The sequence below is a fragment of the Neolamprologus brichardi genome, chromosome 11, assembly GCF_056152115.1.
Source record: "Neolamprologus brichardi isolate AB-2024 chromosome 11, ASM5615211v1, whole genome shotgun sequence".
Classification (NCBI taxonomy): domain Eukaryota; kingdom Metazoa; phylum Chordata; class Actinopteri; order Cichliformes; family Cichlidae; genus Neolamprologus; species Neolamprologus brichardi.
The window spans coordinates 8,119,868-8,134,516 of NC_142114.1; the positions used below are offsets into that span (position 1 = coordinate 8,119,868).

At 38.3% G+C, this 14,649-nt stretch overlaps 1 protein-coding gene across 1 annotated transcript; it reads right to left on the reverse strand.

The window, feature by feature from the left end:
- Nucleotides 1–9,473: 9,473 nt before the first annotated feature.
- sult2st3 (sulfotransferase family 2, cytosolic sulfotransferase 3) lies at nucleotides 9,474–13,763 on the reverse strand. The gene is made up of 6 exons (XM_087847709.1): nucleotides 13,624–13,763; nucleotides 10,670–10,878; nucleotides 10,455–10,581; nucleotides 10,272–10,366; nucleotides 9,710–9,890; nucleotides 9,474–9,589 (listed from the first exon to the last, which is right to left on the reverse strand). The coding sequence occupies exons 1-6, from the start codon at nucleotides 13,757–13,759 to the stop codon at nucleotides 9,474–9,476; spliced, it is 864 nt and encodes a 287-aa protein (XP_087703835.1). The 5' UTR covers nucleotides 13,760–13,763.
- Between the last annotated feature and the right edge of the window lie 886 nt (nucleotides 13,764–14,649).

Consider the following 14,649-nt stretch of genomic DNA (forward strand, 5'->3'; position numbering starts at 1 on the left):
ACATCAAGACATTTTCTTCTTAAAGAAGTCAGCATATCAGGCATGCTTTCAAACGAGTGAAAAGTATTTAGCATTGTTATTATTCAGAAATTCACTATTCTTCCTCACTCACACAGTCCATCATCAGTCTGTGATTGGGAGCCACTCCCCTGGAATTAGTTTGACTATAGCTGAGCCTGTCGATGCTACTGTACGTCACTGAAATTCAAAATACAATTAGCCACAACAATAGAAGGAAGACAGATGGTAGGCTGCTCTGAAGACAGTTCATCTAAAATTAAACATCTTTAGTCTAATCAGCTATTTTTGCACACAAACAGAGGGACATACCTATGTACAAGCAGCTTCTGCAGCAGCGTACGCATTGGCTCAGTTTGGCCTTGGCCATTGGATGAATTTCAATCACACATTTATTCTGAGGTCATTCAAATTTAATCATCTGGCCATTTGGGAAAAAAAGTTTGCTTATAAAACAATAAATAACCCAAACGCTGACATTGTTAATTGGTGGGAAGTTTTCAATTCCATCCCAGTTTCTTAACTCAAATACAAACTTTACCAAAATAGAGACCTGTTTATTTGTCTTATAGTTTATTTTTTCGCCATTACATGAGTGAATGAACACATGTCCAAACAGTGCGCTTTGGCAGTGGCTGATATTTTACTAGGGTTTCCGTTAAGGATGCTTTCTGACAAACAACAGCTTTTTAAGCTCTGATCTGGACAGAATGAGAAAAAATAAAGAGTGGATCTTTATACAGTCGGGAACTTGCGAGCACAGGCTTCACTGAAGGTTTGGAAAGTCATCCCACTTAGATTATTGCAGATTACCAACAATCAGCACAAACACGACAGATTTATACGTAGGAAGTTCATTATAGTGGCAACAGTGACCTTCATGTACTTCAAAGACAGTGTTTGCAAACTGGCACGTAACATCATGCGGCATTACTGTAAATCGTCTGTTGGGGTATTTTGCGGTCTTATCTCGGCCTCTTCTATTGACAGAGGCCTTTTCTTTTGTTGAAATGGTGCGACGATAAAAGGGAAAAGAGAAGATCTGACAAATAAACACATTCGGTAAGCCCAGTTTATCCCCCACACTTTCATACATAGTAAACTCAGTAAAGATTGCCGCAAAGAGATATGAAAGTTCACTCCGCACAACAGATTTGTGTCCACAACAACAGGCCAATGTCTATAGCATCGATAAACCTTCTGATAAAATCTGTAGTGGAACACAGACTATGGATTCACATGGACAAGGCATATTTGTCAAAATTACTTTTATAGGATTTTTAAAATTGTCTTTATGTCGTCAGCATGGTTCTTCTCAGCAACAGCCCACTCATAGCATTGCTAATTTATTAATGCCAGATCTTGACACATATCTTGCAGAAGCAGGACTGATGATGTGACCTGAAGCTGGTGAACGTGACTGTTTGTTGTGCCTGAGCCTCATTCACGGATTTCTTTGTTTATTTTCTTTAGTCTTTTTTGGGCCTCCCTTACCACATCCTCTTACGTTTTTTCAGCGCTACTCCTACCGTCATCCCTGTCGCCCCCCATCAAAACACACCCACGTAGTCCTAGGCATGTGCACAGTGTCATGCATACAGGAAATGGACATGCTGCTGAAACAATAGAAAGACATCTTAACTGCAGCCAGGAGCCACACTGCAGACGAAGCAGTGGCACATAGATGAGACATTAGGTCACTTTTGCCAAATTTCTGGACTATGAGCTTATTGATATGTGAACGTGTGGATGTTTGGATTTTAAAATTTATCTTCATAACCACATTAGAAGACTCTTTGGGACAACACTTGGTTTTCTCAAGTGTGACTTCTAATTTAACATACAGCCCAACAGGTGATAATAATAATATTGATGTCCTTTTAGGCCATTTGCCCAAGGGCTCTCTTACAGTTCCACCTCCTCTTCCTCCTCCTCTTTCTGTCCAGGCTCCCTGTCTGACTGTCTGTGTCTCTACGTGACCGGTCCCGGGTCTTTCAGTGCCAGTGGAGGCCGCCGTGGCAGGAGATAACACTAACTAGCTTCCTGCCATTATTCCTAATTGCCCCACGGCCCAGAACTGTGCAGACACCCTGGGTGGGGCGTGACTGAGGAGTATGTTCGTCTGTGTGAGTGTGTGTGTGAAATTTAAGTTTTCATATATCTGTAAATGCTAACTACCTGTTTATGAGTTTATGACCAGAAGTCTGAGATAGAGGAGTGCTGTTTTAACAGTGGCAACAGAGGAACAGAGAAGAAATATGTAGATAACTGAGTGAAATTCAATCGTATTTATATGCCAGCAGTTCACAATAACAGTCAAATTCAGTCTGGTTTTTGTCATAAGGTTTATACCCTACAATGATAGCGAGAAAACAGTTGCAATCCAACAATTAGCTATAAACAAGCACTTGGCGACTGTGGGAAGGAAGAATCCCTTTTTAACACGAAGAGACCTCTGGGAGAGCCAGACTCAGTGACAGACAGTGCTGTGACTGGTGTAGGGGTGAAGGGAAAGACAATAAAGGAGAGCACAGAGAGAGAAGTGTAAGCGAGTTGCAAGCATTAGGTATAAAAACCAGAGAGCGCATGAACAGTCTCAAGCATCAAATGCACGTAAGCTCTAAATTAATAAAAATGGAGCTATGGAGAAACACCCACTTTGTATTTGTGATGAATGATAGCGGCCTGTAACATATACCACACAACACACAACAGTGACAGTTTATTGGCAATTCTGGGACTGGGTCATACAGACTGGGCGGATGTTTAAATGCACTGCATGCTATCACTGGTCTATCTGCAGATGTCTACAGCAGGCTATATGACCCTAGGGAGGGCTGGCGGCATGTGTCTTATAAAGACAACAGCAGGATATTTTTGTAGACAACGACTTATTTAACGGGGGGGGGGGGGGGGGGGGGGCTTGTGGCCCACATCACAGGCTCACATTTACATTTATTCCAGTTAATTGTTTCTGCTAGATGTTATTTCAAAGCAACTTTGTCCAAATTATTTTTGGACAAAAACAGTTTTGTCATTTATAGGCTGGTCAAAAACACCTGTAATGCAAAATCATTTGATTAGTGTGAACAGTGCTCTGGGTGATGGAAGTCAACAGACTAAGGAAGACTATGCTGGCTGCTCGTCGCAAACTTTATTAAGATTACAGGATCTTCTAAGGGACTATTGGTTATCTTGTGTACTGTATGCTGTGTGTGTGTGTGTGTGTGTGTGTATGATGAGAGCATCAAAGCAAGATAGCATCCTGTGGGCAACCCAGGGCAGGACCAGTGGGTACAAGGCGGCAGCGAGGTGGGTGTCCTAGAGCACATCATTTACTTTTTGAGATCCACACACACCCAATTCTTCCCCTGGGGACAAAAGGCCACCATGTAATTGAAATAGTGTCAGAACTCTGGGGAGAGGCACATGTGCACATGCATATGCGCACACACAGAGAAGCTGTTCTAGAAACTACTTTAACTTAACTTTAACTATGTAAAAAAGAAACATCAGAAAAAACTGAAGGACAATAGGCAATAATTAAGGAGAGTGCGTTAACATTTTTGTTAAAGTAATTTAGTAGTTTGAGTCAATGATTGCTAAAGTCTATGTTTGCATTTAGCAGATACAGAGGGAAAAAACGTCTCACAAAAATAAATATCAGAAAATAAACTTAGAACTCTTGAGCGATATAGAGAAATGTATTTTAAGTTAATTCTTAAATGATAGTCACCAATGGAAAACTTGACAAATTAAATGTTCCTTCCACTAGATAATGCAGGACATAACTGGAGTGGCTCCATCGTGTTTTATGCCAACAGAAAAACAAAACGTAGGCCAAAATGAAAAAGTTACAAATATGAACACACTATTAGTTTTGGTTTAGTCAGGAAGAGGGCCCATCATGTGGCGAAGATGCTGAACGTGTATGCGCCCACGTACTGCAAACAACCCACAGGCTGCATGGGACAGTTAGAGTGGCAGTGGTATGAAATTAAGTTATAAAGAGAAGATAATTTATGTTGATTTATTAAAAAAAAATACACACATTTATATATTTATATCAAACTCTATTTTTATTCTTTAATATTTACACCAAAGAATAAAAAAATAGATTCATTAAATAAACAGGAACAGAAATGAAGTCTATTTTATGATGACTACTAAGATTGTACTGATTTGTGGAACCAAATTAATAGAAATTCAATATCTAGTGTTGTTTGAGCTTTTGATAATTAATGAACTGGTAACAACTTGGTAACATGTTATGCACGATTTAGAAAATGTGCAGTATTATGCATAAAATGGTTTTGTTGGTTAAATATTTAATTTGTTTGGTTGTTTTTGTTTTTATTACAAACTTGAAAAAGAAACTCTTTAACTCAGAGTTTCTCTGTAACAAAATCTGTTAGTGTATAGAGCTGATACAAGTTTGGAAGGATTTGGTTTATTCATTTATATATAAAACTGTTGTATTAGTGTTGTCTGTGTTCTGTTCTATAAGCCTTCTTTTGCACAATGTTATTAATATTGTTATATATTCATGTGAATTGGTTTGCACAGTTCTGCAAAAAATACATTTTTGTCACGTTCAGCTCACTTGAGTTTGGCTTCTTTTACTTTGCCTTGCTCGTGGAGGCCCCTTAGGTGCAAATAACAAGAACAAAATATGCAAATACACAAAAACATATAAAAAATATATATAACAAAACACAAAAGGTTTAAGAAAACAGACTGAAAACAGTAGAAACACACACAATGGTATTTTATTTTTTTTAAAAAAGTTTCATTTTGCAAAATGATTTCTTGTCTCATTTGTTTTTCTTTTCATTTTACTGTTTTTCACGCTGTTATATTAGGGCACAAAAGCACCACGATGAGCCACTGTGTCTGTGTTTTATGAGGAGCTGGTTACTGTGCTTTCTTCATGAGGATACTTGGCTGCCATCTACTGGTTGAATCAAATCATTGTTAAGTAAAGTAATAATTTGGCCATCTGTTGCATCTTCATAAAACCACAAACATGACCACTGAATTTGAACCACTGAACATCTCAGTAATGTATCATTGAACAATTTTAACATTTTAAAAAAAGTTAGAAAGCTGTATAAAATGTAATCTTGTAATTGTCTTATTGACAGTTTGAAGAAAAATAGCTTTTAGGTACTAAAAAGAAACAGCTGTCAAAGCACTTCTGCCAACATATTCAAAATCACTTTATTTTTTCATAAGATGGTACATTTCGTCATTTTAAACTTTTGATATGCTTAATATTTTGTAAAATATGGGCTTATGTGATTTGCAAATCATATAATTTTGTTTGCTAATTTCATTTTTGTTTTATCCGAGACATTAACATGTATATAAAATGTGAAAAATAAAGTTTATCAGCAAAAGTGAAGCTGCAAAACCCATTAGAAACAATGGGAATCAGGGTCTGCCAGACAGAACATTTTGTTGCTGCTCTGAGCTCTCCAATGTGTGGAGGAGGTGGAGGAGGATGTGGTAGTTAATATTCTCAGTGGTATTAGCAATGTGTGCTGGACTGCCAGTTGTGTCTTTTTTCCCTTTACTTAAAGGGAAAAAATAATGAACAATAATGAACAATGTAATACTGCAAACTGCTATTTGAGGGAAACACATTATCAACAACATTATACCTCTCTGTATCCTCACATCAAGTTGGAGTGAATCCACATTAATATGATCCTGGGCTTGATTTGGCTTTAGTTATTTCCTGTCCACATTTCCTTGCCTCTGATTAGCACCTTTGTTCCTGTTTACCTTAAGTGAAATCAAGTGGTACAGATTATCATTAATAAGGACTGCACTCCCTTCCCCTCACATCTTTCACTTGCACATGGGGTGGCATGTATGGTGTGTTTGTTATATTTGCTCTTTTCATTAGGTAGTTTATTTTATTAATTAATTAATTTATCTTGCAGTAAGCTAATAACCCAAAGTGTAGTCTTTGTCCCTTTGTATTTGGGTACAATTGTCAGAGTAGCAACTCTTGCCATAATCATTGTGAAACAAAGGTTGGAGATTGGCCTGTAATTAGCTAAGAGGCCCACCAGAGCATGAGAGCCCCAGGAGGAAAACCTCAGGGACAATGGCGGCCCCCACCCAGAGAGCAGAGGGGAGCCCTGGAAGGGGGGTCACCCAGCCGCTATGTTGCAGAAGCCCTAGGGGGTTGTGGCGATGAGCCTGCAGGCTCTGCCGGCTGTGCCAGAGAAAACCGAGGTTTGGGCCCAGAGAACAGAGAAAATCTTTAGGAATTATTTAGAGACAGACAGTTTTAAAACCATATAACCACTTAATTCAACAAGTCTATGGAGATATATGTCAACGTTTATATGGCTTTAAATGTGTCATAAACAGCGTTAATGTGTGTGTATTTTATTCTCTTAGTTCACTTTACGAAAACACATGGCAACTCCATATACAAAAAGAACAGATAAAGTCCAGTACTGGACTGTTTGTGTGCTTTTGAGGCCAAATCACCCAGGGCTTCCTAGATTAGACTGATGAGTATTTGAAATGTCAGCAATTCTTGATTATTGTAGTTTCATCACTGATTAATCGGTAGTCATAAATGAAGCAAATGTTTCAATTATCCATTCTAAAAAGTAACAAGGCTTGTTTGGTAGACTCATCTTTGGTGATACTGACACCGATAGTGAAACTGATTAGTCCTGGAGAGTAGCTCAGCAAAACAGCTCACCTACATGTACCTGTGGTTCCATCCTCTAACAAATGGTACTGCTGTCATGATATCATGTGCTGTGTAAATGTGCAGGCAGGAGATTGGACCTAAATGCAGGACTCACAGAACACAAAGGCATGAATTTAAAACGGCAGCTTTCACAGCCGTCACAACACAACACAAGGCATGGAAAACAAAGGGCTTAAATACAAACTGGAGTAATCAGGGAATGGGCGACAGGAGGGAAACATGCTGGGAGAAATTAGACCTGACGAGACCAGAGAAACTAAACTATAAACACTGACATGAGACACAGACTTTCAAAGTAAAACAGGAAACACACGACAGGCACAGACTTGATACAGAACAGAAGAAACGTGGAACACAGGGACAGGAATGACGAGAGACACGACTGACAGGGGCAAACAACATATTAAACATTAAAACTGAACTAAACCACTACTAATCATAAACCATGATGAAATCACAGAATAATAATAATAATACAGAAAACACTCGGTCACTGACCCAGGACCATGATAACTGTGTAGTGAGGTGGTTGTGGTTTATATGATTGTCTGATTTTAGTTCATTCAAATTTGTATTTACCTCATTTATGTGTTTAACCCTTCAATGTTCCACATTTCAGCAGAGCTATCAATGAATGAACTTAACTTTGGAATGTTGGGTATGTTTGTCAAACGGTACATGTTTTGTCTTCACAGGAGCTGTGTGGAAGAACCCCTCGTCTGCAAGTGCAGCAGATACTGAACTCGACTGTTTTGCTCTCCGCTGGTGACCATGGATGTCCCAAAGAACACCAAAAAGCCAAAGAAGCCTTAACCTAAAGTTGCTGCCACATTGTTTTCTACTTTGCCATGTCTGATGCCATATTAGAAAATATTTTAAATGGGTTTAAATGTGAGGAATTGAAGGAGTGTCGAATTGTGTTAGATTGTTAGGAGTGTATGTATCATTCTTGATCCAATCTTGCACTGATCCTGTTTGATCTGTTTAGTGTTGAACCATTGCATTTTATTTGTGTGCTTGTGTGAAATTTTGCTCTTTTGTTACTTGTAAAATTAAAGCAACATTTCATTTTGTATTTTAGTTTTTAAAATAAATGCTGTTAAAAATTAATATATTTTCAGAATAAATTATTAATTAATTAAACACAATGTACAAATATGTTCATCTATCTTAAAATAGATACTTTTAAAAAAGCTAACTTTTCTCCACTGTTGTCTCCCATTTTACTGTTTTGTTGTTCAATAGTTTCTAAAAGGAATATGATTTGAATAACTGAACATTCTTGACAGGTACTTCAACTTCTGTTTTGTTATTAATACTGATCTGATCTAATCTAATCTAATCTAATAAAATCTGTGCACATTTGGCTCAAATTCGAGCTGGATCAGGTATTACGAGACTCCTCCTCTGGTACTGATCTGGTGCATTATCAGTAGATAAAGTGCACGCTATGTGGTGCAAAGTAACTATATTTTTTGATTGCCAATTACACTGAGTTCCAGCTGTACTGAGCCTTTTCTTCATTTAGTCCAAAGTTGAGGTAAACAAAGAACAAGTGCGCAATCTAGGAGTTCACAGGGTGCAGTAAAGAAAACGTCCAAGAATGACCATACATAACAATAAATCTAAAATCTAGATTCTAGACTGTTCTTGAAACACATTTTCCTTTAAAGTTGCCCTGCATTATTTTTTTTTAAATTAAGTATATTACACTTAAAGTAATAACACCTGGTTTACATTAAGAGCGACTCTAAATAAAAGCATCTCTGCTATGGCTGTGGAAAAGCCATCATTTATCAGTGAAGGCTAAGACTACATCAGATTATAAATTCTTACACCAATTTTATTAGCCTAAAAAGAAATGGTCCTGAAAAAAAATATGTTTATTTTAATCTGAAGGACTTTACCAACATTTTTCAGTACATTCAGATATCAGATTTATATTTTTACTCCTCTTGCTAGGCATAATTTCTGTTAAATTATCACACAAATAAGCGATAACCCGTATTTTATGATTAAATAATACCAAAGTAACAGAAATTAAGTATTCACATAGTACATTTTAGTGCATGAGTTTAGACTCACTGGGCAAATTATAATTTTTTACTTTTTTTTTTTTTTTTACTTTTTAAGTTAAATCTGAAGTAGTTAATCCATTCCCACATGCAAAAAATAACATATTAAAATAATGAAGACATAAATAATTATTAGAGATAAAAATAAGTTAAAAAGTGCTTACTAAAAAATGACAGATTTCAGCATATTATGTGAACTGGAAATAAAATGAAAACAGCAGTATAGATGTATAAAAATCTCACTTTAATTTGTGAGGAATTCAAATGTTGCAACAGTATTTCCTTGTAGGTAAATCAGCACAAATTGTACAATCTTTAATGTCCAGTGCTTGTAGCTTCAGATTTGAATCAGGATACACTAAATATTTTGTCAAGCTAGTTTAATCTGTATCTATAAATAGTCTCCATTTAATTTAAAGCATGCCAGTCATGAGAACTTTAATGGACTCTGTGAGGCTTCTGAATCCTGGTTTAATTGTATTAGAAGACATGTGAATAAACGTTGCTACTTCTAATGCTATTTACTCATGTTCCTAATATTGAAACCATAAATAAGTATAAGAATATTGGCTCAGTTAGCATGAATTACTTGGTCTGAAATAACAGGCCAGGATTTTTGCCACTCCTGATCTCTATGGTGGTCAATCCAGGCTCCATGGCAGAGAGAAGCTCTCACTCTCCAGCTCTTTGGAAATCACAGAGGTGAATCGGGTCAGTTGCTCTGAGCTGAAGTGGTTTTTCCAGTCTCCAACAATACCTGACAACAAAAACATGCCAAGCTTGAGTCACATAAGCATAAAAACACCTGATGAGAAAAGAAATTGATTCTGGGAAGAAATCTAAAAATACACTTTTGATAGGAGATATGGAAACTCGCCTTTTCTTAGAAAAGGAGACTTGTCACTGTCCATGTACACCTTGGGGAATAGACTGAAGTTGGACATGTTGTTGTTCTGCATGCTCTTGAAAGAACAATGCTCTGCTATCTTATGAATGACTTCCTCAGTCAGATTACAGCCCAGAAAATCGGAGACATGCCTGAGTGATGCAGGCAGGTCCTGGAAGAAACACGGTTGTTATATTATGTGAAACAGTCTGTGTTTTTCATATTTAGCTTTTAATGAAAGCTCATTCTGAAGTCATTTTAAGATCATACTTTGAAAGGTCAGGGATTTGAGTGATTTAAGTAACAGCTTCACATTTTTGGTAAGATAAAAAGTCTGACTTTTATTAATTGAATACTATACGTCCAAACGTAATATGAACTTTGAGGGGGTTTTTTTAACAGCAAGAATGTTAAAATAACCTTTTCTGTTGGGAATATTGCAGACATACCGACAACACAATGCTCGAAGATAAAGTGTTCTGTACAGTGATCTGTTATGCTTTCCTTTCATGGAAAACAATGGAAGATGTTGTTAACAAAAAAAGTGTTTTACCTGAACCATTTCTTCGTAGGTAATGTACATTATTCTGTCTCCTAGTTCACTGTTTCTCCAGCTCTTTACGTGGTCTGTCCATTTTCCAAACATCACTGCAAATGAGATAGAAATTGGGTAATCATTTACACATGCAACCACTCTTCTACTGGTGATAATAGAAGTGCAGTTTTGATCTCTGACCTTTGCCCTCAAGAAATTTATCCATGAACTCATCAAATGTTCCTGGATCCTCAAGGAAGCCGGCCATCTGGTGGAAGTAGTATGAAGACACCATGATGTCCTTTGGGTTCCTCATGACGTAGATCACCTACAGCAGAAAGAGTGCAAAAACATAATGAGTGTAAAGTCTCTTATATAATCAGGAATGAATTGGGAATATCACACAGAGTCATTACCTTTGCTTTGGAGGCACAGAAGGAAGGGGGCATGAGGTTGTAGGGAAAATGTGAGACCAGTGCCCGTGGATATGCCAGCCTATCCAACACCCGTGCCAGTTGTTTCTCTTCCAGCCATGGGACTCTCTCCCAGTTAGGAATGGTATGGATGGGGGTCAGATCCCCCCCATTCAGCACCAGTGGGAGGATCTCCTGCATCCAGATTGTACCTGAAGAAATAGAATAGAATAGAATAGAATAGAATAGAATAGCCTTTATTGTCATTGTACAAAGTACAACGAAATTGGAGTGCCACTCCCTTGGTGCAAAAAGCAAAATAAATATAAATGTAAAATATAAAAAGTACAATAAAACAACTGTAGTGCTCAGACAATAAATAAGTACAATATATACAGGATAGCAGCATCGTATAATGATAGTATGAATAGCAGCATAGTATAGTGGCAATGGCAAGTATGGTTAAGCAGGTTTAATTGTTTTGTGCTTATTTACTATGGTGATAGCTCTGGGCAAGAAGCTATCCCTGAATCTGTTTGTCCTGGTTTTATGTGACCTGTACCGTCGGCCTGACGGTAATAGTTCAAACAGTTGATTACTGGGGTGAGAGTAGTCCTTAATGATATTGCCAGCTCTGCTGAGGTATCGAGAGTTTGCAATGGCCTCCAGGCTGGGCAGAGGGCAGCCAGTGATCTTCTGGGCTGTGTTGATGACCCTCTGCAGTCCTTTCCTGTCTGCAACTGAGCACCCTGCATACCACGTTGTTATGCCGTACGTTAGGATGCTCTCTATGGTGGCTCTATAGAATGTCACCAGCAGCCTCTCCTCCAGGTTGTTCCTCCTGAGCACTCACAAAAAATGGAGACGCTGCTGGGCCTTTTTTACCAACGCCGTGGTATTTGCAGTCCAGGAGAGATCAACAGAGATCTGCACGCCCAGAAACCTCATGGAGTGTACCCTCTCCACACAGTTCCCGTGAATGTAGAGTGGGGCCGGGTCTGTTCTGCCCTTCCTGAAGTCCAAAATAAGTTCTTTAGTTTTCGTGGTGTTCAGTTGGAGGTTGTTAGCTGAACACCACTCAATCAATCTGTTAACCAAATAACAGTGAAACAACAATCTGTATTGGAAACTATGCCCGAGCTCAGGAACCCTTCTGAGAAACAATGCCATTGAACACAGTTTGTCATTGCACCACAACTTCAAAACAACATCCTGCCCTGCAAGGGAAAAAAAGATCCAGAAATGCTGTTGTCTTCTTTGAGGCTGACTTCATCTAACAAAGACTTAAGTGAAAGATTTTCCAGAGGTCTGACAAATCAAAATTTGAAAGGGTCGTCCAGATAATTCAACTTCTTTGACCAAGTATACGTAAAGCATGTGGACTTATACTGGATGTAAATGTACCCTGAGTACAAAAATAAAAAACAGCTCTTTGAAAAACATTTCTACCAGCTATTTTTGTGCTAAGCTAACTCAGCCTTACATTTGTTGCTTTTGCCTGCACTGTAGATGGGTGACTTTGCATCAACATGTAAACAGAAAAAAATAATGTAGCCCAACATTACAGTAGACAGTAGGATTCAGTAGGTGGGTGGTGGGCATAGGGAAAAGAATCACATAAGAACAATTCCCAATGTGAGCGCCAGTAGGATTTTTCTTTGAGTACATGCTGTGATCAGCTAAGGTATGCTGCTGCTCTGAGATTCACTGTTGTTTATGGATTTAGCCAACAGAGATGCTAGATGAGCTATCATGGCTGATTTCCAACTGTTACAGAGTATGAAGCTACTATAAATGTCAAGCTCAGTGAGTGGACTACTAATAATATTCCCACCATCATTGTCTGTTAAACTGACCATGAAGCCCAGAGTCTGCTCTCTACCAGTCCTACAAGGTGCATTGTTACAAACAGTAAGCTAACTTGTTGAGCCTTCACTTAACTGCATAGCATTTTCATGCCACCTCTGTATGGGATACAGGGAGTATACTCCAGTTTGTTTTTTAAATAAATGAGGACATTATGTATAATCTCTGAATTTCAAGAAATTCCCCCTTTTCCCCCTGCTGTCCTGTCTTACAGCTGAGTATGAAGTGGTGGGAATGAGAATCAGCACCTCTAAGTTTGAGAAAGTTTGCAGAAATGGCCTTTCTCTGAAGGGAGGCTGGTCTCTCCATTAGAGATTGTGCCTCAGGGTATAGCCGCTACTCTTCCATACTGAAAGGAGCCAGTTGAAGTAGAATCTTCTACTATAAAAGCATGCTGTATTAGCGGCAGTATGTGGTTTAGCATTATGTTGCTGAAATATGCATATTTGCTTTTGGTCTATATCGTTTGACTTATTTGAGCTACCCTCCTAAGCCCTGATGTGCTTATTAGAGGAGTTCCTCTCCAATGGTGGGTGGTCTCTTTAGGCCAAAAAGGCAGGATATCACAGAAAAAGAGGCAGAAAATCACAGAAAAATTAAACTAAAAGTTACTTTTCTGCTCTGAAGGCATCTTTCCAGATGTGCAAGCACCCACTCCATAAGCACAGATAGACCCCCACACCTTCAGAGATGCAGGCATTAATTTGAGGAACATTTTTCTGAAACCATTCCACAACTTGTGAATGTTTTCAGAAAGGAACTGCTGCCTAGCATCATTTTTGAGAAACTCTGCCTCTCTTAGATGATCTTTTTATTCCAAGTCATGTTGCTGACCTGTCACTAATTAACCAAAAGTTTTGAAATGCTCCTCCATGTGATTATTTTTAGTGTCACTTCCCTTTTCAGTGTTCTTTTGCCCAAATCTCAGCTTTTTTTTGAGATGTTTTGCTGCTATCAAAATAAATTTCTTAAATATACAGGAATAAATTCCTCCATATATAAAATGTGGAAACTAAAGCTTATCAACAAAAACCATTAGAGACAACTAGAAAAGCTAAAAAGCGACAACAGATATGAGAACAAACACATACCTGACTTCGGATAAGTGATGGCAAACACATCAGTGTCTTCCACACAGAAATTCTGGGCGTACTCCAAGCTCTCCGTGGTGTGGGCCTCCGGGGGCAGGAGGAGACCGTGGTATTTAATGTACTCAGTGGCAGACATGACAGTTCTCTGGATGAGTGAGTCTTCTATATTTTTCTCCTATCCTTCGTTAGAGACTTTCTCCTGTTACATAGTGTGCCCTTTCCCTGAGCACCTCCTTATTTAATAATCTAGTTGGCATGATTGGACCATTCTCCCTCAAGTACGTATACCTTTCTGAAAGGGAACTTTGTATTCCAAACTGCGTTTCAATTTCAGAGGTTGAAGCCAAGACCTAATGACCACGGGTGGGTCTCAAATAGTATACTGTCTTTTTATTCGATTACTCTTGGCTTTATGTAGTAAAACTGACTTAAAGAAAAATAAAACATAAACAACCTCATGCTGCAGACATTACTGACTGGTCATAGGTTTTGAATTTTTTCTTGGGTTGTAATCATCAAGTTATGTTCTCCCTTTCTGTGTCTTGACATAAAGTTGGAGTGATTCCGTGTTAGTATAATGCCTGGCTTGATATGACTCACTGGAATTCACAACCGCAGCAAAGTAGCACGACGGTGTAAACACTACAGCGTTGTTCAGCAAGCTCATAAAAGCAAGTAGTGTGTGTGCATGTGTTTATGTCTGTGTCTGTGACCGTTGTGCCTTTTCAACAATGACACCTTTATTGGACTCAAGGGACAACAAATGAGAGAGAGAGAAAAAATTGGGCCGTGTGAGCTGAACTAGCAGAAAAATGAGTGACTACCATTCGTTTTGTACGTCCTCCTTTTTATTCAGTTTTTTCTTACCGAAAAACAATCCTGTGTGAAAAATGGGCTCTTCTCCTTGATGACCTATGTGTCCACATGTGATCTTTTTATTAGTATACTGGATCTGACTGTATTAATGGGAAAAGTTTCACACCAGTAGTTCTTTAGTTTATAAAGAAATACAAGTTATCCTGCATT

Coding starts and splice junctions, on each gene's coding strand:
- sult2st3 (XM_087847709.1), bottom strand. CDS start 13,759: ATGTCTGCCACTGAGTACATTAAATACCACGGTCTCCTCCTGCCCCCG. Junction 10,367..10,454: donor TAAATTTCTTGAGGGCAAAG/GTCAGAGATCAA, acceptor TCTCATTTGCAG/TGATGTTTGGAAAATGGACA. Junction 9,590..9,709: donor GTCTCCTTTTCTAAGAAAAG/GCGAGTTTCCAT, acceptor TTTTGTTGTCAG/GTATTGTTGGAGACTGGAAA.